Below are 26,478 nucleotides of genomic sequence, written 5' to 3' on the forward strand. Positions count from 1 at the left end.
CAACCACCTACCAACAGGTGGCGATAGACCCAACACCGCAGCGACCTAATAGGATCACTCAGATACTGAAGCGACGAAACAATGCAGGGCAGGTAACCAAGACAGACTTCATGAGAATGAAACCAGAGGGCGCAAACATCCCCCACTCCCATGGACTGCCTAAAGTACATAAACCAGACATCCTTCTTCGACCCATTGTTTCCCTATCAGGGACACCGTCACACAATTTGGCCAAGAAACTATGACAGAGATTGAAACACGTAGTATGCAGATCATCCCATTCTATCTACTCAATCCAAAATTTCCTCGATACCCTCAAGAACATAAAAATCAGTGAGATTATGGTATCCTTTGACATCACAGCTTTATTCTCATCAATCGACATCACATTAGCCAAAGAAACAGTGACCACGTTACTAGAGGAAACAGCAATGCACATGAGCAGCTCCATCAGCAAGGAAAACATAGTTAAATTACTAGACCTCTGCCTCACCACACACTTTGTCTTTATTTGTAATGGTACACCAATGGGGTCACCCATTTCAGGACTCATCAGCAGAAGCAGTCATGCAAAGACTAGAACACACCACCCTCTCCCACATTCAACCTAAACTGGATCCAGCACATAATGACAAATGTGTCATCTATTAAAGGCAACAAGTTAGAAGAGACCCACCATCTAATTGACTGCGTATTCACAGGGATTGAATTCACAAGGGAAGAAGAAAACAACAATCAACTTTCATTTCTGGATGTTAAAGTAGAGCAATTGACAAATGGGGAGTTCCAAACCTCAGTATACAGAAAAGCAACCCATACGGATCAAATCGTCAGCTTCCACAGCAATCACCCCAACGTCCACAAACATTAGGACACGATTTAAATGGGCCAGGACACACTGCAATACTCCAGAACTACGCAGGGAAGAGGAAGAGCACTTGTACAAGATCCTTGCTTTAAACAGGTATCCCCGCAACTTCATCCACAGATGCCTACAAAACAGACAACAACAGGATGACACAGTACGACTCAACACACTACTCTACATCAAGAACATATCAGAACTGACAACAAGACTCCTAAGACCATTAGGAATCATGGTGGGCAACAAGCCCACAACCACTATACGACAAGCACTTACAAGGATTAAAGATTCCATTCCCACAACATACAGAATGAATGTGGTTTATAAAATACCACGCAACAACTGCTACAAACATTACATTGGACAAACAGAAAGGAAACCAGCCATCAACATACATGAACATCAGCTAGCAGCAAAACGTATCGACAAACTCTCCTTAATATCTGTACATTCAGACAATGAAGGCCATCAGTTTAACTGGGACAAAGTAACCATAGTAGCCCAAGCCAACTGTACCCATGCACAGGAATGGTTCTCCGCCCACGCTTTAATCACCAAACATATCGAATTGGACCCCACATACAAACTCATACAGATCTAAGCTAGAAATGGCAGTACTCACCATAACGGACTGGACAGTATAAATTCCAAACAGAGTAGAATAACATCGCTTCATCAAGGCTCCACTGATAACGTCACCTAGCATGGTGATGAAATGTCTGAACAAAAACAAGTCAATGTGGCAAGCAAGTCAAGAACTTAACAGACTTCTAAGTCAGGATGATGTGTGGCTTAGAGGGGACTTTGCAGGTGTCGGTGTTCCCTTGTAATTACTCTCCTTGTCCTTCTGTGTGAAAGTGGTCACGGTTTGGAAGGTGCTGCCTCAGGATCTTTGGTGAATTTCTGCATTACATCTTGTGTACAGCACACATTGTTACTACTGAGCGTTTGGTGGTGGAGGAATGGGTGTTTGTGGATGTGGTGCCAAACAAGTGTGTTGCTCTTTCTTGGATAGTGTCAGTTTCCTTGAGTGTTACTAGCTGCACTCATACAGGCAAGTGGAAGTATTCCGTCATATTCCTGACTTACACTTTGTGGATGGTGGACAGGTTTTGGGGAGTCAGGAGGTGAGGTACTCACTGCAGAATTCCTAGCCTCTGTCCTGTAAGTCCAGTTGAGTTTCTGGCCAATGCTAAAGCCCAGGAGAATAATAGTGCTGCAAGTAATTTAGCCTTATCTTTTGCACTGATGTGTTAGGCTCTTCCATCATTGAGGATAAGATGTTTATGGAGCCACCTCCTCCAGTGAGTTGTTTAATTGTCCAGCACTATTCATGTGTGGATGTAGCAGATTGCAGAACTTCGATATGATCAGTTGGTTGTTTGATCATTTAACCGTCTGTCACTTGCTGTTGAGGCTGTTTGGCATGGAAGTAATCCTGTTCGGTCATTTTACCAGGTTGATGCCTTAGTTTTAGGTATGTCTACTGCTGCTCCTGGCATGCCCCCTCGGACTCGCCATTGAACCAGGTTTTATTCTCTGGCTTGATGGTAATGGTTGAGCAGGGCAAATTCTAGACCATGAGGTTGCAGTTTGTAGGATTACAGTTCTGCTGTTGATGGTCAACTGTGCCTCATTGATGCCTAGCCTTGATTTGCTCGACCTGTTTGAAGTCAGTTCCATTTAGCATAGTGATCGTGCCACACAACACATTGAAGTGTATTCTCAATGTGAAGGCGAGACTTTTGTTTCCACAAGGACCGTGCAGTGGTCACTCTTACAAATACAGATGCATCTGCAGCCTGGAGTTTGATAAGGAATGAGGTTGAGTTTTACCCAACTTGTTGGTTTTCTCACCGCTTGTTGCGGACCAAATCTATTAGCGATGTCCTTTTAGGGTTCACCTGGCTCAATCAGTAATGTAGCTGCTGAACCACTCTTGGTAATGGACATTTAAATTCCCCCAGAATATAATTTGTGCCTTTCCACCTGTAGTGTTGACACCGAGTATTGTTCAATATAGAAGAGTACCGATTCATGAGCTGAGGGAGGATAGTTTGTGATAAGCAGATTTCCTTACCCATGTTTAACCTGATGCCATGAGACTTCAGGAAGTCTGGATTCAATGTTGAGGACTCCTAGGCAACTCCCTCCCTACTGTATATCACTGTGCCACCACTTCTGCTGGATCCGTCCTGCTGGTAGTACACGACATATACGTGGATGGTGATGATGGTGTCTGTAACGTAGTTATGTTCATTGAATCATACCTTAAAGTTAAAGTCAGGCTGTTACTTGACTAGTCTGGAGACAACTCTCCCAATTTTGGCACTAGCCCCCAGATGTTAGTGTGGGCGACTTTGCAGGATCAACAAGGCTGTTTTTGCAATTTTTGTTTCCGGTGCCAACTCCATGCTAGGTGGTTCATCCAGTTTCATTTCTTTGTGTGCCAATCCTAACCTAGTATGCCTATTCTCATCATTATTCAAATGGCCCTGTGTACCTCTATGCCAACTTTGTACAAATCCATGTCAACCCTTGCTCCACACGCACCCACTATTCTTTGCGCTTGCACGTGCCACAGTAACTCACCCAGAATTTTCGATGGATATAGCTGAAGGCCCATGCTGAAAAGAAATGTAATGAAGTTCTTCAGTGTCTAATGAAAAGTTAACTTTTTAAAAAATGTCACAATGATAAATTTTTAATCAGTTTGTTCGGTACATTTAATTTCCATTAATTCTTTGTAAAAAGCAAGCAATGAAAATCATAGATAATAAAATGTGAGGCTGGATGAACACAGCAGGCCAAGCAGCATCCCAGGAGCACAAAAGCTGACGTTTCGGGCCTAGACCCTTCATCAGAGAGGGGGATGGGGGGAGGGAACTGGAATAAATAGGGAGAGAGGGGGAGGCGGACCGAAGATGGAGAGTAAAGAAGATAGGTGGAGAGGGTGTAGGTGGGGAGGTAGGGAGGGGATAGGTCAGTCCAGGGAAGACGGACAGGTCAAGGAGGTGGGATGAGGTTAGTAGGTAGCTGGGGGTGCGGCTTGGGGTGGGAGGAAGGGATGGGTGAGAGGAAGAACCGGTTAGGGAGGCAGAGACAGGTTGGACTGGTTTTGGGATGCAGTGGGTGGGGGGGAAGAGCTGGGCTGGTTGTGTGGTGCAGTGGGGGGAGGGGGATGAACTGGGCTGGTTTAGGGATGCAGTGGGGGAAGGGGAGATTTTGAAACTGGTGAAGTCCACATTGATACCATATGGCTGCAGGGTTCCCAGGCGGAATATGAGTTGCTGTTCCTGCAACCTTCGGGTGGCATCATTGTGGCAGTGCAGGAGGCCCATGATGGACATGTCATCAAGACAATGGGAGGGGGAGTGGAAATGGTTTGCGACTGGGAGGTGCAGTTGTTTGTTGCGAACTGAGCGGAGGTGTTCTGCAAAGCGGTCCCCAAGCCTCCGCTTGGTTTCCCCAATGTAGAGAAAGCCGCACCGGGTACAGTGGATGCAGTATACCACATTGGCAGATGTGCAGGTGAACCTCTGCTTAATGTGGAATGTCATCTTGGGGCCTGGGATGGGGGTGAGGGAGGAGGTGTGGGGACAAGTGTAGCATTTCCTGCGGTTGCAGGGGAAGGTGCCGGGTGTGGTGGGGTTGGAGGGCAGTGTGGAGCGAACAAGGGAGTCACGGAGAGAGTGGTCTCTCCGGAAAGCAGACAGGGGTGGGGATGGAAAAATGTCTTGGGTGGTGGGGTCGGATTGTAAATGGCGGAAGTGTCGGAGGATAATGCGTTGTATCCGGAGGTTGGTAGGGTGGTGTGTGAGAACGAGGGGGATCCTCTTGGGGCGGTTGTGGAGGGGGCGGGGTGTGAGGGATGTGTCGCGGGAAATGCGGGAGACGCGGTCAAGGGCGTTCTCAATCACCGTGGGGGGAAAGTTGCGGTCCTTAAAGAACTTGGACATCTGGGATGTGCGGGAGTGGAATGTCTTATCGTGGGAGCAGATGCGGCGGAGGCGGAGGAATTGGGAATAGGGGATGGAATTTTTGCAGGAGGGTGGGTGGCAGGAGGTGTATTCTAGGTAGCTGTGGGAGTCGGTGGGCTTGAAATGGACATCAGTTACAAGCTGGTTGCCTGAGATGGAGACTGAGAGGTCCAGGAAGGTGAGGGATGTGCTGGAGATGGCCCAGGTGAACTGAAGGTTGGGGTGGAAGGTGTTGGTGAAGTGGATGAACTGTTCGAGCTCCTCTGGGGAGCAAGAGGCGGCGCCGATGCAGTCATCAATGTACCGGAGGAAGAGGTGGGGTTTGGGGCCTGTGTATGTGCGGAAGAGGGACTGTTCCACATAACCTACAAAGAGGCAGGCATAGCTGGGGCCCATGCGGGTGCCCATGGCCACCCCCTTGGTCTGTAGGAAGTGGGAGGAGTCAAAAGAGAAGTTGTTGAGTGTGAGGACGAGTTCCGCTAGGCGGATGAGAGTGTCGGTGGAGGGGGCCTGGTCGGGCCTGCGGGACAGGAAGAAGCGGAGGGCCTTGAGGCCATCTCCATGCGGAATGCAGGTGTACAGGGACTGGACGTCCATGGTGAATATGAGGTGTTGGGGGCCAGGGAATTGGAAGTCCTGGAGGAGTTGGAGGGCGTGGGTGGTGTCACGGACATAGGTGGGGAGTTCCTGGACCAAAGGGGAGAAAATGGAGTCCAGATAGGTGGAGATGAGTTCGGTGGGGCAGGAGCAGGCTGAGACGATGGGTCGACCAGGGCAGGCAGGTTTGTGGATTTTGGGAAGGAGATAGAAACGGGCCGTGCGGGGTTGGGGAACAATGAGGTTGGAGGCTGTGGGTGGGAGGTCCCCTGAGGTGATGAGGTCGTGAATGGTGTTGGAGATGATGGTTTGGTGCTCGGGTGTGGGGTCATGATCGAGGAGGCGGTAGGAGGTGGTGTCGGAGAGTTGGCGTCTGGCCTCGGCGATGTAGAGGTCAGTGCGCCATACTACGGCTGCGCCACCCTTGTCTGCGGGTTTGATGGTGAGGTTGGGGTTGGAGCGGAGGGAGCGGAGGGCTGCCCGTTCTGCGGGGGAGAGGTTGGAGTGGGTGAGAGGGGTGGAGAGGTGGAGGCGGTTGATGTCTCGACGGCAGTTGGAGATGAAGAGGTCGAGGGAGGGTAGGAGGCCTGGGGGTGGTGTCCAGGAGGAGGACTTGTGTTGGAAGCGGGTGAAGGGGTCAGTGGAAGGAGGGTTGGGTTCCCGGTTGAAGAAGTAGGCGTGGAGGCGAAGACGGCGGAAAAACTGCTCTATGTCCAACCGTGACTGGTATTGGTTGATCCCTCACCTTCCTGGACCTCTCAGTCTCCATCTCAGGCAACCAGCTTGTAACTGATGTCCATTTCAAGCCCACCGACTCCCACAGCTACCTAGAATACACCTCCTCCCACCCACCCTCCTGCAAAAATTCCATCCCCTATTCCCAATTCCTCCGCCTCCGCCGCATCTGCTCCCACGATAAGACATTCCACTCCCGCACATCCCAGATGTCCAAGTTCTTTAAGGACCGCAACTTTCCCCCCACGGTGATTGAGAACGCCCTTGACCGCGTCTCCCGCATTTCCCGCGACACATCCCTCACACCCCGCCCCCTCCACAACCGCCCCAAGAGGATCCCCCTCGTTCTCACACACCACCCTACCAACCTCCGGATACAACGCATTATCCTCCGACACTTCCGCCATTTACAATCCGACCCCACCACCCAAGACATTTTTCCATCCCCACCCCTGTCTGCTTTCTGGAGAGACCACTCTCTCCGTGACTCCCTTGTTCGCTCCACACTGCCCTCCAACCCCACCACACCCGGCACCTTCCCCTGCAACCGCAGGAAATGCTACACTTGTCCCCACACCTCCTCCCTCACCCCCATCCCAGGCCCCAAGATGACATTCCACATTAAGCAGAGGTTCACCTGCACATCTGCCAATGTGGTATACTGCATCCACTGTACCCGGTGCGGCTTTCTCTACATTGGGGAAACCAAGCGGAGGCTTGGGGACCGCTTTGCAGAACACCTCCGCTCAGTTCGCAACAAACAACTGCACCTCCCAGTCGCAAACCATTTCCACTCCCCCTCCCATTGTCTTGATGACATGTCCATCATGGGCCTCCTGCACTGCCACAATGATGCCACCCGAAGGTTGCAGGAACAGCAACTCATATTCCGCCTGGGAACCCTGCAGCCATATGGTATCAATGTGGACTTCACCAGTTTCAAAATCTCCCCTTCCCCCACTGCATCCCTAAACCAGCCCAGTTCATCCCCTCCCCCCACTGCACCACACAACCAGCCCAGCTCTTCCCCCCCACCCACTGCATCCCAAAACCAGTCCAACCTGTCTCTGCCTCCCTAACCGGTTCTTCCTCTCACCCATCCCTTCCTCCCACCCCAAGCCGCACCCCCAGCTACCTACTAACCTCATCCCACCTCCTTGACCTGTCCGTCTTCCCTGGACTGACCTATCCCCTCCCTACCTCCCCACCTACACCCTCTCCACCTATCTTCTTTACTCTCCATCTTCGGTCCGCCTCCCCCTCTCTCCCTATTTATTCCAGTTCCCTCCCCCCATCCCCCTCTCTGATGAAGGGTCTAGGCCCGAAACGTCAGCTTTTGTGCTCCTGGGATGCTGCTTGGCCTGCTGTGTTCATCCAGCCTCACATTTTATTATCTTGGAATCTCCAGCATCTGCAGTTCCCATTATCTCTGATACAATGAAAATCATAGTCGCAGTTGCAAGAGTTTATAACCATTTCAAATAATGAACCATGTTATCGAATGACAGGCACACCATAATCACACTGAAAGGGTCTGAAATCCACATAATTTGGCACTAATCCTGTAATCATAACTCCCAGCCTTATATCAACAGGTGACAATTTCTAATATAGGAGACACTTTTTTCAAATCTTGAAAGGGCAGGAGTTTTAAATGCCTTGACAGCTCCTTTTGAAATCTCTTTGACACAGAGAACTAACTTCACAGTTTTTGTGGCTAAATGCAATTTGTAATGCACATTATGTTTTCTTAACAAGTCCAGAAGGCTTCCCACCTGTATCAAAGAGAGCCTTAAATCTCTCAATGGGTATCTGATATCTCTAAAAGCTGATCCAGGAACATATCCAAAAGGGCACTTAGCCCTCCAAAAGTGCTCTCTGCCACACCAAAAGAACCCAGCAACTTTAGAACATCTCCTCATGGGTCTAATTTGCCTAAATTGTCATTGAAGAACATGCCTTGAGGGGAAAAAAAACTCACGAGAGTGAGGCAGTTGCACTTTACCATGTGCAGTTACCACCATAAACCATGGATATGTATATTGAAACCTGCCTGTAACTCTCACTGCGAAAATAATAGACACTTTGTTCAGGTTTGGATTTCCAAATTTGTGTCTGTGGCACTTATTTGTTAAGACAGAGAGGCTTTCTGTCTTTCACAAGTCAGACTATTAATAATTTTTTGACCACAGATGCTGCCAGATCCATTGGGTATTTCCAGTATTTACTATTCTTGGTCAAAATAGAGCATTCTATTTTCCAATGTGTAGTAATATAAGTTTTTCAATAATATCATATATTAAATATTGTTCTTTGCATGATTCTGATAACATTTGCAAAACGTTTTAGTACTCGCAAAAAGAAATGCAAATTAAAATTTAATCCATTGATTAGTTGAAAAAAAATGAGGGAAAAGCACATTCCATGCTTCTTTTATAGACAAGTCCCAAAAAAAACCTTGAAGATTCAAGAATGCCATATTAAAGTCAGGTCAGGTTAAATAGGGAGTGGTGTTATAGTGCTGGAAGAAGATACAAAGAACACAGTCATTTCCATGCTATTTCTAAAGTCATTCTTTAAATTGCCTGGACATTTGGTTTAACTTGGTCTTGGAGCTGGAACATGAAGAAATGGTAGCAACAGGACAAGCAGAACAGAGCTTCACAGGATAGTGGATGAGCGTGAAGTAGGAGAGCATGCCTGACGACATGAGGCTGTAAAGAAACTAAGTTTTTTAAGGCTTGGCTTTGCAGAGGAATAGTTTTCTGTGGCTCTGGTTTTCCAGGGAGGCAGTTACTGAATACTGTTACGTGAGAACCAAGGGTTGGAGTCCCTTACTAATTCGTCCACAACACTGGTGACTGTGAAGTTCAAGTTAGACCTGATCATTTATACATTGCACTTCTTCCAAAAACCAGTCACATCACCATATCTTTATTTTTAATGCACTTTTCAATCAAAGAAGTAACAGAAATGCTGTTTGCTTAAGCACCAGGAATTCCTCACTTTTGCAAAGGAGAATGTTCTCTCTGTTTAACAATACGCCTTTTGAGAATTCCTGAAATTTCTGAAGTGTGGGGGCTTATGAGTTACATCAATGTGAGCCTTTGTGGTCAACTGCAAGGCTAAGCCTCTTCAATGATAGGAAAGAATTCTATTTTTAAATGTGCATAATATCAACAAGTAAAGATGAGAAATTATGTAGATTTGTAACATTAAACAAGATACATGCTTACGTCCTGTGTTCTTCATCAGTGTACATTCTTTTCCATCCAGATATTTGGTTAAGAGGTCAGTTATTTGTGGCCAAGAACCATCATCTTCTAACACCTTGCTTATGATCTCTGTTAGGCTGACCAAACACACATTGTGACCGTGTGCATGTGTGTGTGTATGTATATGTACGTACACACATATGTGTGAAACAGAACCAGAAGCAGTGGAGACCATCAGACCCCTTGAGAGGAAGTTCTGATTGCTTGACTTGTTTCAATATAGAAAGGATTTCTCGATGCACACAGCATGTCACATGACTTTGTATTGCAAAATAGAAAGAATAGAGCTAATAGTTAGTTATGGCTCTTTTTTTAATGGTTCGATCCCTTCTTTCCATTGAGGCATGCAAACGGGTGCTGTCTTTTTATTTGCCTGATGGTGACTTCAATGTGTAGAACTTGCCCTACTTGATTACCTGAGTGCTCAGCATGATATGCTGATATTACATGTTGCAATCAACCTGCCAAGCTACCTGTCCCTTGTTAAAAGGAAACCGTGCCCAGGTGAAGGAGCTGCTGCTGATGCCATACAAATAGAGCATCTGAAAAGTGAGAAGGATCTAGGGTTCACAGATGAAGCACTGGATGCCTGAGTGTTGGAGATGGTTTGGAGTAGAAAGATTACATTTCTATAGTGAATAATCTTTTGATGGTGATGTTACTCCACATTTCACACTTTTTGAGGCCGTATTAAAAATGCCAGGCCTCCATACAGTATGTTCCATTTCTAAAATATTGAAATTTTCTAGCTGAAATTTCTCTGGTGCAATTGTTTTGCACGTGTACAGCATCACCTTTGTTCTAGATCCATCTTCCTTATCTCCGTTATAACGCATTTTCTGTTCCATTAATGACCCTAATTAAATTTATTTCTCAAGAATTGCATTTCTACACATTTTTTAATGTTGGTAGTGATTCGTCGTTATTAAAAACACATATGTTTTTCTGCTGTTCATTTAAAAAGGAAATGTAATAATATTTTTCTAGCCACACATCCAATAATAGAAAAGTAGCAAAATTAAATGTAGCGTTTGCAACATTGACTTGTTGTACCAAATGACAACACCCATCCACCTTCTGCCATCTAAACTGCCACCCTTGTTTTCTCCCTCTTTCCCTAACTTGAACTGAAACCTCACCCACTCTTCACTAAGGTCTCAACCAGCCATGCTGCTCAAAATTCACACAAGTCCAGAATTAATCATCTTTGGAAATTGGTTATTGTCCCAAGCATTGCCCACTATTCTCTCCTGTTGCTGTTAAGACTACAGAGCTTCCAGTCAATAGAATGACCAACAGCTCTGGAGGGAGGGATTTGCTGTCCTTTAGGAACGTAACTAAACCCCACTCTCACCCTATTAAGGCTACCCCAGCATATTATCAGTGTGGGTTGGCCAGAGTTTTAGTCAGTACAGTGGCTATTGATTTAAATCTTGAAGTGGAATGGATTGTCCATGGGAGGGCATCCAATGTCTGTCAAATCCACACAAACATTTTTCTCAAAATGGTTTGAAATTTGTGATCCCATTCTCAGTTTGATGCCATGTGAATCTTGTTGGGTTTAATTCCATATCATTTCTCCCAAGTTTTTGTGATTCTCCACATTTCATTCAGTTTATCTTCAAAATATTTAAATCTGAGCATGGTTCATGTATATCTGGTATAGAAATTAACAGCCAAGATGTAGAAATATCTATTGCAACAAGAGTTAAACATGTAATATTGGAAAAATAAACTCCATGTAATTTAGACATGACTGCTTGCGCCTCGTACATTTTCAATTAGTGGTAAAGGTAACTTTGCCATAGTTCCAGAGGACCGTAGGGCTGCTGTCTAATCAGACAGAAACAACTGGTGGTGATTTAACCTGCGAGTTACCATTCTACTGGTGATAGGTGGGGTCAAGAAGGCAGACCTCCATAGTAACCTGAGCCAGTGTGGAAATTGCTGCTGGTGTTACACAGCATTACAAACCAGCCTACTGAACTAGCTGACATCCTTTTTATTTCAATTATGTTTGACATATGTAGAAGTATTTAATAAATCTCTCTTCACTGGAAATTATGCATTAGTTTGCTGCTTCACTGTTTCAAAAGGTTCATGTGGCTGATTCTATTGCATGCTTTTTTTACCTTTGATACAGGGAACTTAGATCAAGCTAATGAGGAACTGAGAGCTGTTATTAAAAAAATCTGGAAGCGAACGAGTATGAAGTTGCTAGATCAAGTGGTCCCTCCAGCTGATGGTTAGTGCTATGATGTTCAGATCAATTTTCACTGCTGTTAATTATGTTCTCAAAAATCACAGGCTGTTTACTAGTTTATGTTTGTTCTTGAATTATGTAAGGGGACATGCATTGTTACAAAGTAACCCGATAAAAGTATTTGGTTTTGATTTTGTATTTGAAGAAATAGGGAAATGTACATTAAGATGGGACTTCACTTTGTTCTCACTGTTGAAAAGCAATTGAACTCTGAAGATTATCCATCAGTTTATTTGAAACTTCAATTCTTGTATTGAGATATATTTTATAGAAGGCAGCTGTAGAATTTGTTAATTTGCTGCAGTATAATGATGATGCAGTAGTATGGTAAGTACTTGGGAGATGAAGTCTGCAGTTTAATTAGTAATAAGTAATGAAATGTATTTCATTATTAATAGTTAAAAATATCATTGACATTTAGCAACCTTCAAGCTTTGAATTTTGTTACGTACTGCTAAAGTTTTTAATTTTTAAAACTTAAGTAACCATTTGCTTCAATTTTGTTTCTAATGCTTGCATGGCATAAATTGAGAAAGCATTGCATGTATCCAATAATATTTCAACTTGTTTGCTTGAGCTTCTCTGCAGCTCCTGTCCCTTTCTTCTTTCAAACTGTAAGAATATTCTGAAGCAATTCTGTTTTAGGCCGGTGGCATGGAACTCGTGTTGCCTCTTAACAACTGTTTCCCCTAAGATTTATTTGAAATGGAGACCTGTGCTTCAGAAATATTCCACACAGCCAGTTTTGTCTTATCTGCATGTCTTGGAAATTGGGAACAATACAAAGGCTTTTCATCTTCATAGGATTAATATATTCATGCCTGTATTACTACAAGGTTATAGCTAGTTTTCCAGCTTGCTAATTATTCAGTAAAAACATGCTTTAATTGACAAAATTAATCGCCTTTATACTTGAATTCATCTCATTTGTGGAACTAATTGTATTGACCTTGTCTTTAGGGTAAGGGTTAAGGTTTTAGAACATTTTAGATCTGAACAATCTTTGTCGTCAAATGGGCACAAACATAACAAATCATTCAATTGGATTCAGTAAAGAAATTTGCTGTCAAACATTTGGTTATGTCCTTGATGAGACAAATTAAGAGGTGCAGAAAAATGAGTTGGCCAAAAGCCCAAAATTCCTATACTTACCCACACCCATTGCTCCTTTTTTGAATCACGCTCCAGAATGTCCATTAACTTGTGAACAACACCCTTGCTTTCAATTAGCTTAATATAGATGGTGACATTGACCCTGACTTTGCAATCGTGATTACAATGTGGCTCCATAACTTAATTTCTCCATTAAAATCCTTTTTGTTCTCAATTGGCCTACCTAAAGTTTCTCTGAATTTATCCTCCCTCCTTTCCTCCTTGATCTCTACATTAAGAATCTTATCATCTATAGTTTGAATCTGTATCTCTGATCCCTTTGCCTTATCTCTTCTGAAATCTTTCCTCCCTAAATCTCTCCTATAACATAACCTCTCCTATTCACCTGTCAATCCTAAAGTATGACACCTGTCTTTGCTTGGTTAAGCCCAAGGGTCTGAAATCTAAGCATACCTAGCACAAAATTAGTTTATCCTTCCATCACCAGAGCTGACTGGACTGTAAATGTATTATCAGGCCTTGTTCCTCCCTGCTAGAGGTCACTAATCCAAGATCAACTTGGGTTTATTTTCCCAAAGAGCAGCTGACCCCTTAAACGGCATTCATCTACTCTCTCCAAACCTGTTGACTTCTTTCCCTCTAAATTTAGACTTTATGTTCAATTATCTTTATTGCTCTTCCCCTTTTCTGCTCCTTGCACGCTGAATTTCCCTAAAAGCTGCCATAGCCTCCCTCCTAAAAGAACCTAGTTCTTCCACTATGTTATTGCCAGTAAGCTCTATTATAACAGCATTTATTACATCATACTTGGAATTTATTTTTGTGTTCGGTACAGAGAGGGATGTTTTGCAATTTTATCACTCGGTTACAGGGTCAATTATCCATAAGTAATTAATTGTGCAAAATGTGGAAAAAGAAAACGCTTCTTCTATTCCTCATCAACAAAAGCTGAATTGCATAATAGGGTTTCTGGAAAAAAAACTCAGCAGGCCTGGCTGCATCTCTGAAGAGAAGTCAGACTTAACATTTCGGGTCTGGTGACCCTTCCTCAGAACGTTAATGTAGGATTATTATCATCAAATAACTTTTTTCCATTTTTAAAAATTCCCATTCTTTTTCAAAGTTAGATTCAAAAGTTTCCAATAGTTTAGTTGTAATTGACTGCAACAGGTTAATATTATTCATTATCAGTTGAGTGATCTGTCAGATTTGTGCACTTAGTTCAATATTTGTTTGCACCCATCTGCTTCCTGATTTTGTAGCCTTGCAATTTTAGCTCACATCTGTCATGAAGGTGAATAATACATTTTATACATTTGATTTTTAAAAATATACTTAGTAAATGGAACGTATTTTCATTCTCAACTGTAATTTCATTCTTTACTGTTGCATTGAACAATGTGCACTCATAATACTGTCAATATTTTCATAGTAGAATAAAAGATTCAAAAGGTGTAATGTACCACTTGACAAAGGATCTTGTGCAATGATGTTTTAACAACCTTAAAAGAATGATGGAATGGAAATTTCTTATGACCTGTTTTGACAGCCATTGCCCATGGCAGCCAAATGTGGCAAAGATTGTCCAATAATTACTCTTTGCAACTAATTAAATAATTTGCACAGCACAGCGTGCGTATTTTACATGGTTGCAAATTGGGCTTTTGTCACTCAAGACAAACATATACAGTTAAATGAAAAGATTGCTGGAAGTAAAGTTTGCAAAGGATTTTGAGTTTAGTTCAAGAGTTGAATGCAGTGTTTTTAAATACCTACTTTAAAATATCAGTTTCTGTCATATAGCCTTATTCAGGCTGCAATTATTTAACACAAGTATATAGCAGAATTACAGATTATCTACTGATATTTATCATTCATTTTGAACTCGTAAAACTGCACAACAGTCACAAATATGCTCAAGTTATGCTGTAAATATATCTACTTTGGATTTTAGAGAATCTTTCAGTCTATTGACAATTTTTGATGAGAAATATGTGTATTATTCACCTTTTTCATTAAACTGTATACAAATGATTATTATGGTGTTATTTAATTCTGAAACTTAATTCCTTCAAATGTAGTTACTAATGTATATTTTATATAGTAATTTGAATAATCGCCCTTCATAAAGTTTAGAGCACAGGTTTATAGAAAGCAGCCAAATTAGAAAGTTCCAGGATGATTAGAAAAAAGCTTCGTTCTGAAAAAGGAGGAATTTGTTTGGTCTATTCATATAGATGATGAGGTAACCGTGGGGAAGTTCTATGCCACCTTCCTGATACAGGACTACTTTAGGAAATTCAAGCGACGTAAGGAACAAGGCTTGGTAGGAAAGCAACCCAGAAAGAATACTACAGTTGCTCTTCAGGTGAGATTAATTTGGCAATTTGTAAAGTATGTTTTTAAAGTGACTATAAGATGATTGTTTGAAAAGCATACAAAATGTGCTTAGTTAAAGCTTTGGATTTTAATTATTAAAAGTTGTTGAATTTTGCAGTGTGGTAACAGTGCATGTACACTGTACGTTATCAAAAGTTCTCATTGCTACTTTAGCAAAGGTTATAACCTACTTAAAAAGGTTAACATTTCCTCTGAAGTTTCCAACATACTTATCAAATTTTCTGTACTACTGTACCACTGCATAACTTCAAGAGTATGTTTTGTATGAATGCGCTAATGTAATGAATGATTATATTATTGTTGATATAAAATATGAAGCCTGTTGCATCATCCTGCATTCTCTGCCAAAGACAAACCTAATGCAAAGGTCAGATTAGTGAGATGCATGTAGCCTTTTCAATTTTTCACTGCAGCTTTTATATATGCTCACGGCTGATTCATCTTCATGTGAAGATTGTATACCCTTTTCTAATGCATCTCCAGCCATTATTTTGCACGCCATACAAATAGAAATGAATTACGCTGCACTGGCAACAAATAGGAAAATAGCAAAACATACGGCATTATGAAGGCAGAACGTGGAATTTAAACAAATATGCATTTTGAATGGAATGTGCTTGCTTGCCTTGTTGCTGCCTTGGTCAACTTTAACTATTGTCCATACCTATGCTTGGAAACTTAAGTAACCTTGGGTATTGCAAAGCAAATTACTATTTAGCAATTCATAATAACTAGGGTTGCATTATGAGCCTAGCACTGAGAATTAACTTAGGTAGAAAATGATAATAGACAAATCATATTTATCACAAACTGGTTTATGCAGATTTAAAAATAGTCGCCTTCTTTGGCTCAGTAGTCTGCAGGAGACATATGAACTAAACTTCTTGTTTTTGATGTCAGCATGTGTGTATTTCTTCATCTGACAGGTGGCCTTAATCTATTTAAATTAGTTTGTTGATCCCTAAAATGCTGAAGAAATATTCTGAGAGTTTAATTGTTTTTATAAGTAATAACACAAGCAGGAACAGTTCAAATGACTGCAATTGCACTTTGTCAATTCAGTCCATTACCTGATCATCAATAATTATGCAATAAGTCGAAATGAAAGTTTGTTTTTTTGACACTTCTAGCAGTATTATGCTGTAGGTCGCAATCTTATTAAATTCTGTTTCATGAGGATATTTATACAACTCAAATACAATGTTTTCAAATGAAAGGGTGCATATTGAGATTATTTAGTAAAAGATGTTAACAAGAAATAATTGCTTAATTTTGGAATGGAAATGTATGGAAATTAATACAGCAATCAGTTTGGTAAAATAAAGATGATTAGCTTGCGACTTGTCTTGGAAACTACCATGGCAAAATGTTAACCCATCTGTAAAGTAAAGGGGGATAAGGCGAAATTTTGGAGACATATATGACTTCATAAATAATGTTTAACAGCACGCAACTTAAGGCACGCTTATTTTACAACTTCAAATATTTTTTACTATTCCAAATGTGTTTTATCTTGTCAGCATAGTTGTGATAGAGTTAACATTGCAGTTAGTTGTTTATGTTCACATAATGGATAAAACAAATTGTTAGAATAATAAAGCATTTTATTTTGATCTCTACTAGCTGGTGAGCTGATAAATGTAACAATTAGCAACTTAGCCTTAACAAAGAATGTTTTACTTAGCAGAACAGTAATACACCATTTTGCAAAAATTTGGGTGCATTTACAATTTATTTTCCAAATCTACTGAAATATATCATTAATTACTTAATTTATGTAACCTATTATAAGTATTTATTATAATCTTCCAGAATAGGAGTCTCTTATGGTGTAGTGGTGATGTCTTTACCTCTAGGGCAGAGGGCCTAGGTGCAAGTCCCACCGGCTCCAGACGTGTGACATAGCATGTCTGAACAGGTTTGAGTCTGTGTGCGTCCCTGCTCCACAGATCTCCTGAGGGATCTATTGACTGGCAATTGGTCATTCCCCAATTCTGCGTCCATCCCTAAACACTTGCCATTGTCCTTCCGTGATTATTCTCGGCTATCATTGAAATAACTTAGAAGAGGCTGGTGTCTCGTCACCAGGTTTCCCATTGATTCACATGTGGAAAGTGCTTAATACTGACTCTGCTCCCTCAGAGCCAGTTCTCAAAGTGAACAGAACCTCTGATTTTTCTGTTTATCTCTGTCAGCCAGGGCTCCCTGATTGGTCTGTTAATCTGATTCAGACAGGGAACTTTTATTCTGTGAGGTCCGCCGAGCTAACCTCATGACTGTCACTACAGTCCTCTACCTAATCAGACATTAGTACAACAGGCACCTGAAATTCAAACAAATGGAAAGATGGGCTGCATTTTAGGTACTGCAAAATTATTCTCGTTATGTTTCTGAGTCAGAGGCTCAGTATTAGACCAGTTCCAGGTCTACATCAATCGCCTCAACCTCTCCACCCCTCTCGCCCACTCCAACCTCTCTCCTGCAGAACATGCAGCCTTCCGTTCCCTCTGCTCCAATCCCAACCTCACCATAAAACCTGCAGACAAGGGAGGTGCAGTTGTAGTATGGTGCACTGAGCTCTACATTGCCAAGGCCAGATGCTAACTCTCCAACACTTCCTCCTACTGCCCCCTTGATCATGACCCCACCCCCAAAAACCAAACCATCCACAACCTCGTCACTTCAGGTGACCTCTCACCCACAGCCTCCAACCTCATCATTCCTCAACCCCGCACTGCCCGCTTCTGTTTCCTTCCCAAAATCCACAAGCCTGACTGCCCTGGTCGACCCATTGTCCCTGCCTGTTCCTGCCCCACTGAACTCATCTCTATCGATCTGGACTCCAGTTTCTCCCCCTTGGCCCAGGAACTCCCTACCTTCATCCGTGACACCACCCATGCCCTCCACTCCGCCAGAACTTCCAATTCCTCGGTCCCCAACACCTCATCTTTATCATGGACGTCCAGTCCCTATACACCTGCATTCCCCTTACAGAGGGCCTAAAGGCCCTCTGCTGCTTCTTGTCCCACAGGTCCCTCCAGTGACACCCTCATATGCTTTGCCGAACTCATCCTTACACTCAACAACTACTCTTTCAATTCCTCCCACTTCCTACAGACAAAGGGGGTGGCCATGGGTACCCGCATGTGCCTAAGCTATGCCTACCTCTTTGTAGGTTATGTGGAACGATCCCGCTTTCGTACCTACACTGGCCCTAAACCCCACCTCTTCCTCTGTGACATTGACTGTATCGGCAGCTCCTCACACTCCCATGACGAGCTTGAACAGTTCATTCACTTCAGCACCTTCCACCCCAACCTGAAGTTCACCTGCACCATCTCTAATTGCTCTCTGTCCTTCCTGGACCTCTCTGTCTCCATCTCAGGCAACCACCTAGAAACCGATATCCATTTCAAGCCCACTGACTCCTACAGCTACTTGGAATACTCCTCCTCCCCCCACCCACCTTCCTGCAAAAATGCCATCCCCTATTCTCAATTCCTTCACCTCACTGCATCTGCTTCCAGGATGAGGCATTCCACTCCCGTGCCTCTCAGATGTCCTCATTTTTCAAGGACTGCAACATCCCCCCCTCAGGTGTCAAGAAAGCCGTCGACTGTGTCTCCCGCATTTCCCGCAACTCATCCCTCTTACCCCCTCCCCTCAATAACAACCAAAAGAAAATCCCCCTCGTCCTCACGTACCACCCCACCAACCTCCGGATCCAACACGTCATCCTCGGCCATCTGCAATCCGACCCCACCACCAAAGACATATTTCCCTCCCCACCCTTATCTGCCTTCCGGAGGGACCACTCTCTCTCTGACTCCCTTGTCCGTTCTACACTCCCCTCCATCCCCACCACACCCTGCACTTTTCCCTGCAACATCTGCCCCTACACCTCCCCCACTCACCCCCATCCCAGGCCCCAAGAAGATTTTCCACATCAAGCAGATGTTCACCCGCACATCTGCTAATGTGGTCTACTGCATCTGCTGTTCCCATTGTGGCCTCCTCTACATCAGGGAAACCAAGTAGAGGCTTGGGAACCACGTTGCAGAATACCTATGCTCAGTTCGCACTAGACAACTGCACCTCCCAGTCGTAAACCATTTCAACTCCCCCTCCCATTCTGCAGATGACATGTCCATCCTGGGCCTCCTGCAGTGCCACAATGATGCCACCCGAAGGTTGCAGGAACAGCAACTCATATTCCGCTTGGGAATCCTGCAGCCCAATGGTATCAATGTGGACTTCCCAAGCTTCAAAATCTTCCCTCCCCCTTCATCATCCTAAAATCAGCCCAGCTCGTCCCCGCCTCCCTAACCTGTCCTTCCTCTATCCCCTCCTCCCACCTCAAGCCCCACCCCCATCTCCTACCTACTAACCTCATCCTGCCCCCTTGACCTGTCCATCCTCCCTAGACTGACATATCTCCTCCCTACCTCCCCACCTACACTCACCTTTACGAGCTCCATCCCTGCCGCCTTGACCAGTCTGTCTCCTCTCCACCTATCTTTTCCTCTATTCATCTTCTATCCGCCTCCCCCCTCTCCCTATTTATTTCAGAACCCCCTTCCCCTCCCCCATTTCTGAAGAAGGGTCTAGATCTGAAATGTCAAGCTTTTCTGCTCCTCTGATGCTGCTTGGCCTGCTGTGTTCATCCATCTCTACACCTTGTCTCAGATTCTGTAGCATCTGCAGTTCCTACTATCTCTCCACATAGCATTTTGGCTAGCTACCTCAACACTTTGCACATGATACAAGGCTGATATAATTTCCATTTTGAGAATTTCTGTTGTGTATCTGCATGGTTCAGTGACTGAAGCTGTGCTCTAGTGAATTTCAAACTTCCGTATGCGGATATACTTTCCTTTTAGAATAGTAGCGAAAACTGGCATCATCTTATAGCATTAGTCAAGATGACACAAGTGGTTTAGAAATTTTTAGTTTGCAGTTCTACTAGGCCAAGGCATATGAAAGGTAGGGATGCAGGTCTGCCTTATAAAATTTGGATTATATAAACAGATCCTAATAACAGAGCCTACTTCTGGACTCATATGTTTGTAAAATTGGCATATTTTGATTCAAGGAAACACCACAGATTGAAATGTGCACAGCACCAACAGATAGATGCACATTATTCATATTGGTGTGAGTTTGTCCCCAACTGAATGTTTCACCTGAGGTAGCAATATTCATGTTATCTCCCATAATAGAAAGAACTCTGCAGTATCATGGTATTGAAGAATTCAGCAGGTGTTTATTGCATCAAATAACTATATACAATGTTACATTTCTCAGGTGCATAAGTGACAAGGCTAAACTTATGCTATTATGTAATGACAGAACAGTATGGTTCCAGATGAGTGTGATACTTTATAAAAACTGAACAGAACTACATCTGCAATTCTGAGGAAGGGTCACCAGACCCAAAAAATTGTGCTCCTGAGATGCTACTGGGCCTGCTGTGTTCATCCAGCCTCACATTTTATTATCTTGGATTCTCTAGCATCTGCACTTCCCATTATCACCAAAATGTTAATGCTGATTTTTTTTCTTCCCAGATGCTGCCAGACCTGCTGAGTTTTTCCAACAACTTCTGTTTTTGTTTTGTGAGTGTCATAATTCAACGTATCTGAGGTAAAATGAAGTATCTTTATACCCTCAAATTACATGCTGTTGCACAATAATGATGTAAGCATATTTCTTAAAGGCATACTAAGATGAGACAAAACGCAACCAGTGGCCTTTAATGTATACGTAATATTCTGCTGATTTGTACCACAACATTTCAAATCCTGTGCTACCAGTCCAGGCACTGTGTACTTCTGATCAGGACAACTCACTTATGGAATAAAATGTGATTTCTTTTTCTTCTGGGCTATCCTACAGCTTTAACATATTGTCTCTTCACCGCTGGAAAATACATCAAACTCCACAGATGAGAATTTAACATAAAACTACTGCCTTTAACATTTTCCAAACCCAAGTCCACAAGTGCTGAGGTATTCAAGTGAAACTAGCGAGGGCAATGGTTAAGGGTCTAAACAAGACAATGATTTATTATGCAAGTATGCACAAAGGGAACACAGTTTGTGAAGATAATAAAATGTGAGGCTGGACAAACACAGCAGGCCAAGCAGCATCTCAGGAGCACAAAAGCTGACGTTTCGGGCCTAGACCCTTCATCAGAGCCCGAAACGTCAGCTTTTGTGCTCCTGAGATGCTGCTTGGCCTGCTGTGTTCGTCCAGCCTCACATTTTATTATCTTGGAATCTCCAGCATCTGCAGTTCCCATTATCTCTGATACAGTTTGTGAAGAGACTGCCTCCTGGCTTATACTTGATTTTATGCATATATTGTCCTTGACACACAAACGTTTATACATTTTATAATTGTGTTGTGTACCCTGGCATCCTAAGTTTCATATGACCGCAAGTTATTTGAAATAACTGCAGTAATTTGTAATTCTGTGCAAAACCCGTTGGGTTTCACATCAGTACATTCTGCAGTGGTCACATTTTTGTAACACTAATCCGTTCTTCCATGTTGTACATTTCACAATGATCATGCCACCTTGTGTCTGAAAAATGTTGTCTTCTCTATCTGTTTGTGGTGATGATTTTGTTTTTACAGTGTTATGAGTTTTCTCCCGACATGCATCAAAGTGATCAGATCCCTTTTGGTCTTTGTTTCAAATTGGAAATGTCTCGATCCTTTTTGATGCCGGCAGGTCTGTGTCAACCCTGTTGTATAGTTGGCTGTTAATTTCTGCACGTACGTTTTTCCTTTCGGTCTTCCTTTTGGGTTCTTAGTTGTGTCAAAAGAAGCCGAATCCATCCCAAATCCTAATGGACAGTCGATAGTTGGAGTTACAGATTCCAAAGGATTTGTGCTGCTTATCTGCCTGAACCTCTTCAGATATTGCTTGCTCTCAGTGCCTATCAGCTTGTTCAGAGATATTATTGCACACCTGTGGAACAGGTTGGACTTGAAAATGGCCACTACACTACAACAGGGCCCAACCTATTAGAGATAATGGGAACTGCAGATGCTGGAGAATCCGAGATAACAAAATGTTAGGCTGGATGAACACAGCAGGCCAAGCAGCATCTCAGGAGCACAAAAGCTGATGTTTCGGGCCTCGACCCTTCATCAGAAAAGGGGGATGGGGAGAGGGTTCTGAACTAAATAGGGAGAGAGGGGGAGGCAGATAGAGGAGAAGATAGGTAGAGAGGAGAGTATAGGTAGGGAGGGGATAGGTCAGTCCAGGGAGGACGGACAGGTCAAGGGGGTGGGATGAGGTTATTGGGTAGGAAATGGAGGTACGGCTTGAGGTGGGAGGAGGGGATAGATGAGAGGAAGAACAGGTTAGGGAGGCAGGGACAAGCTGGGCTGGTCATGTCCATCCTGGGCCTCCTGCAGTGCTTCCTTAGACGACATGTCCATTCTGGGCCTCCTGCAGTGCCACAGTGATGCCACCTGAAGGTTGCAGGAACAGCAACTCCTATTCCGCTTGGGAACACTGCAGCCCAATGGTATCAATGCGGATTTCACAAGCTTCAAAATCTCCCCTCTCCCCACTGCACCCCAAAACCAGCCCAGTTCGTCCCTGCCTGGCTACCCTGTTCTTCCTCTCACCTATCCCCTCCTCCCACCTCAAGCCCCACCCCCATCTCCTACCGACTAACCTCATCCTGCCCCGTTGACCTGTTTGTCCTCTCTGGACTGACCTGTCCCCTCCCTACCTCCCCATCTGTACTCTCCTCTCCACCTATCTTCTCCTCTCCTCCACCTTTGATCTGCTTCCCCCTCTCTCCCTATTTATTTCAGAACCCTCTCCCCATTCCCCCTTTTCTGATGAAGGGTCTAGGCCCGAAATGTCAGCTTTTGTGCTCCTGAGATGCTGCTTGGCCTGCTGTGTTCATCCAGCTCCACACTTTGTTATCCAGGGTGCAACGTATTTTTCATTTTTAATTTTTAAAAAAAATTTAACCTATTTTTTAAATCAACTTGTTCAGAGATGTTATTACACACCTCTGGAGCAGGTGGATCTTGAACACAGGCCTCTCAATCCAGGAATAGAGACATTTCCACTGTGCTACAAGAGGGGCCAAGATATTATTGATTTTTAAAAAATTAATCTATTCTTCTGATTAACCTACTCAGAGATGTTATTACGCACCTCGAACAGGTGGCACTTGAACCTGGGCTTCTTGGCCTAGGGGTAAGGACACAGCCATTGTGCCACAAGAGGGCCCAAGGTATTGTTAAACTTTTAATTTTTCTTATTTAACCTATTTTTCTCATCAACCCATTCACTGATGTTATCACACACTTCTGGAGCAGGAGAAACTTGAACCTAGGCTTCCTTGTCCAGGGGTAGGGGTGCTACCACTGCACCACAAGACCTCTGAAGATATTTTTGGATAGGCGACTCAGCAGTTCAGCTGTGTTACTAGACCACGTGCTCATGCATATTTAATAGGTACTGCAGCTTCTCTCACTCAGACTACAAACACAGAACAGATCACCCAAAATGTGAGCATACAAGCCATTGTTGATATTGGTTGGACAATTTGACAGCTAATAATTTGAATAGTATTTAATACAACACTAGTAACTGCATACAGCAGTAATCGGGATTATAATGCTTAACCTAGAGTGGACAATACAGATGCTAGATTTTACAAGACAGTTTGCGTGTAAAGGAAGCTTTCATTGCTGCACATTGCAACTTCAGGCACTGCTCTTTGCCATTCCCAACTGCCATGAGCTGCTACTTAGGCATACTAGTTTGTTAACTGTGACATTTAGCATTGCACACTCCTTATGGCTTGAATTGCTTGAATTCTGATAGAATAAGCCTTGTTGCGTACCCTGGTCAGTTGACTTAGGTCATTATCACAGATATACCAGACGTACCAGCAATACTTCATTTCCCATGGTCCTTTAAAGAGTGAGCACAACAGACAATGTTGTCACCGTTAGTATTTTTTGTGCTTTCATATTTCTTGATCTGTATTTAGTGGTGATCTATATTTAGTGGTCTGACACTGTGGTGACCAGATTTTATAAGGTCCTCACCAACGAAGTGTAAAGCCCAGTTTTGCAAGTTACACCTAACTGTTCTATCAGTGATAATGGGAACTGCAGATGCTGGAGAATCCAAGATAATAAAATGTGAGGCTGGGTGAACACAGCAGGCCCAGAGAAGACAGCCACACTGAAACCTGCTGCATCTTCACCATCCCCCCAGACCTTCCACTGACTGAGCACAAACGGTCAGTCCTAAGCAAGGGGCTCACCTTTGTCCCCCTACAACCATACATCAACGAATACCAGTCACATTTGGACATAGGACAGTTTATCTGCCGCCTTCGCCTCCACGCCTACTTCTTCAACCGGGAACCTAACCCTCCCTCCACTGACCCCTTCTCCCGCTTCCAACACAAGTCCTCCTCCTGGACACCACCCCCAGGCCTCCTACCTTCCCTCGACCTCTTTATCTCCAACTGCCGTTGAGACATTAACCGCCTCAACCTCTCCACCCCTCTCACCCACTCCAACCTCTCCCCGGCAGAACGGGCAGCCCTCCGCTCCAACCCCAACCTCACCATCAAACCCACAGACAAGGGTGGCGCAGTGGTAGTATGGCACACTGACCTCTACATCACCGAGGCCAAACGCCAACTCTCCGACACCACCTCCTACAGCCCCCTTGATCATGACCCCACACCCGAGCACCAAACCATCATGTCCAACACCATTCAATACCTCATCATCTCAGGGAACCTCCCACCCACAGCCTCCAACCTCATTGTTCCCCAACCCCGCACGGCCCGTTTGTATCTCCTTCCCAAAATCCACAAACCTGCCTGCCCTGGTCAACCCATTGACTCAGCCTGTTCCTGCCCCACTGAACTCATCTCCACCTATCTGGACTCCATTTTCTCCCCTTTGGTCCAGGAACTCCCTACCTACGTCCGTGACACCACCCATGCCCTCCACCTCCTCCAGGACTTCCAATTCCCTGGCCCCCAACACCTCATTTTCACCATGGACGTCCAGTCCCTATACACCTGTATTCCGCATGCAGATGGCCTCAAGGCATTCTGCTTCTTCCTGTCCCGCAGGCCCGACCAGTCCCCCTCCACCGACCCCCTCATCTGCCTAGCCGAACTCGTCCTCACCCTCAACAACTTTTCTTTCGATTCCTCCCAGTTCTTACAGACAAAGGGGGTGGCCATGGCCCCAGCTATGCCTGCCACTTTGTAGGTTACGTGGAACAGTCCCTCTTCCGCACCTACACAGGCCCCAAACCCCACCTCGTCCTCCGGTACATTGATGACTGTATCGGCGCCGCCTCTTGCTCCCCAGAGGAGCTCGAACAGTTCATCCACTTCACTAACACCTTGCACCCCAACCTTCAGTTCACCTGGGCCATCTCCAGGACATCCCTCACCTTCCTGGACCTCTCAGTCTCCATCTCAGGCAACCAGCTTGTAACTGATGTCCATTTCAAGCCCACCAACTCCCACAGCTACCTAGAACACACCTCCTCCCACCCACCCTCCTGCAAAAATTCCATCCCCTATTCCCAATTCCTCCGCCTCCGCCGCATCTGCTCCCACAATGAGGCGTTCCACTCCCGCACATCCCAGATGTCCAAGTTCATCAAGAACCGCAACTTTCCCCCCACAGAGGTTGAGAACGCCCTTGACCACGTCTCCTGCATTTCCCTCAACACATCCCGCACACCCCGCCCCCGCCACAACCACCCAAAGAGGATCCCCCTCGTTCTCACACATCACCCCACCAACCTCGGGATACAACGCATCATCCTCCGACACTTCCACCATCTACAATCCGACCCCACCACTCAAGACATTTTTCCATCCCCACCCTTGTCTGCTTTCCGGAGAGACCACTCTCTCCGTGACTCCCTTGTTCGCTCCACACTGCCCTCCAACCCCACCACACCCGGCACATTCCCCTGCAACCGCAGGAAATGCTACACTTGCCTCCACACCTCCTCCCTCACCCCTACCCCAGGCCCCAAGATGACTTTCCATATTAAGCAGAGGTTCACCTGCACATCTGCCAATGTGGTATACTGCATCCATTGTACCCGGTGTGGCTTCCTCTACATTGGGGAAACCAAGCGGAGGCTTGGGGACCGCTTTGCAGAACACCTCCGCTCGGTTCGCAAGAAACAACTGCACCTCCCAGTCGCAAACCATTTCC

The 26,478-nt window shown here is 44.4% G+C and overlaps 1 protein-coding gene across 3 annotated transcripts in view; it reads left to right on the top strand.

Moving 5' to 3' along the window:
• The window catches only part of LOC125460565 (voltage-dependent L-type calcium channel subunit alpha-1D-like), a 556,326-nt gene that overhangs the window by 424,690 nt on the left and 105,158 nt on the right, over positions 1 to 26,478 (top strand). For 2 of the 3 annotated variants that reach the window (XM_059649877.1, XM_059649878.1), the window contains 2 exons: positions 11,596 to 11,697; positions 15,066 to 15,196. The exons of the other annotated variant lie outside the window; for it this stretch is intronic. In XM_059649877.1, the coding sequence (XP_059505860.1) occupies positions 11,596 to 11,697; positions 15,066 to 15,196 (233 nt within the window). The remainder of the gene's footprint in view (positions 1 to 11,595; positions 11,698 to 15,065; positions 15,197 to 26,478) is intronic. 3 annotated transcript variants of the gene reach the window in all.

The sequence above is a fragment of the Stegostoma tigrinum genome, chromosome 11, assembly GCF_030684315.1.
Source record: "Stegostoma tigrinum isolate sSteTig4 chromosome 11, sSteTig4.hap1, whole genome shotgun sequence".
Lineage (NCBI taxonomy): Eukaryota > Metazoa > Chordata > Chondrichthyes > Orectolobiformes > Stegostomatidae > Stegostoma > Stegostoma tigrinum.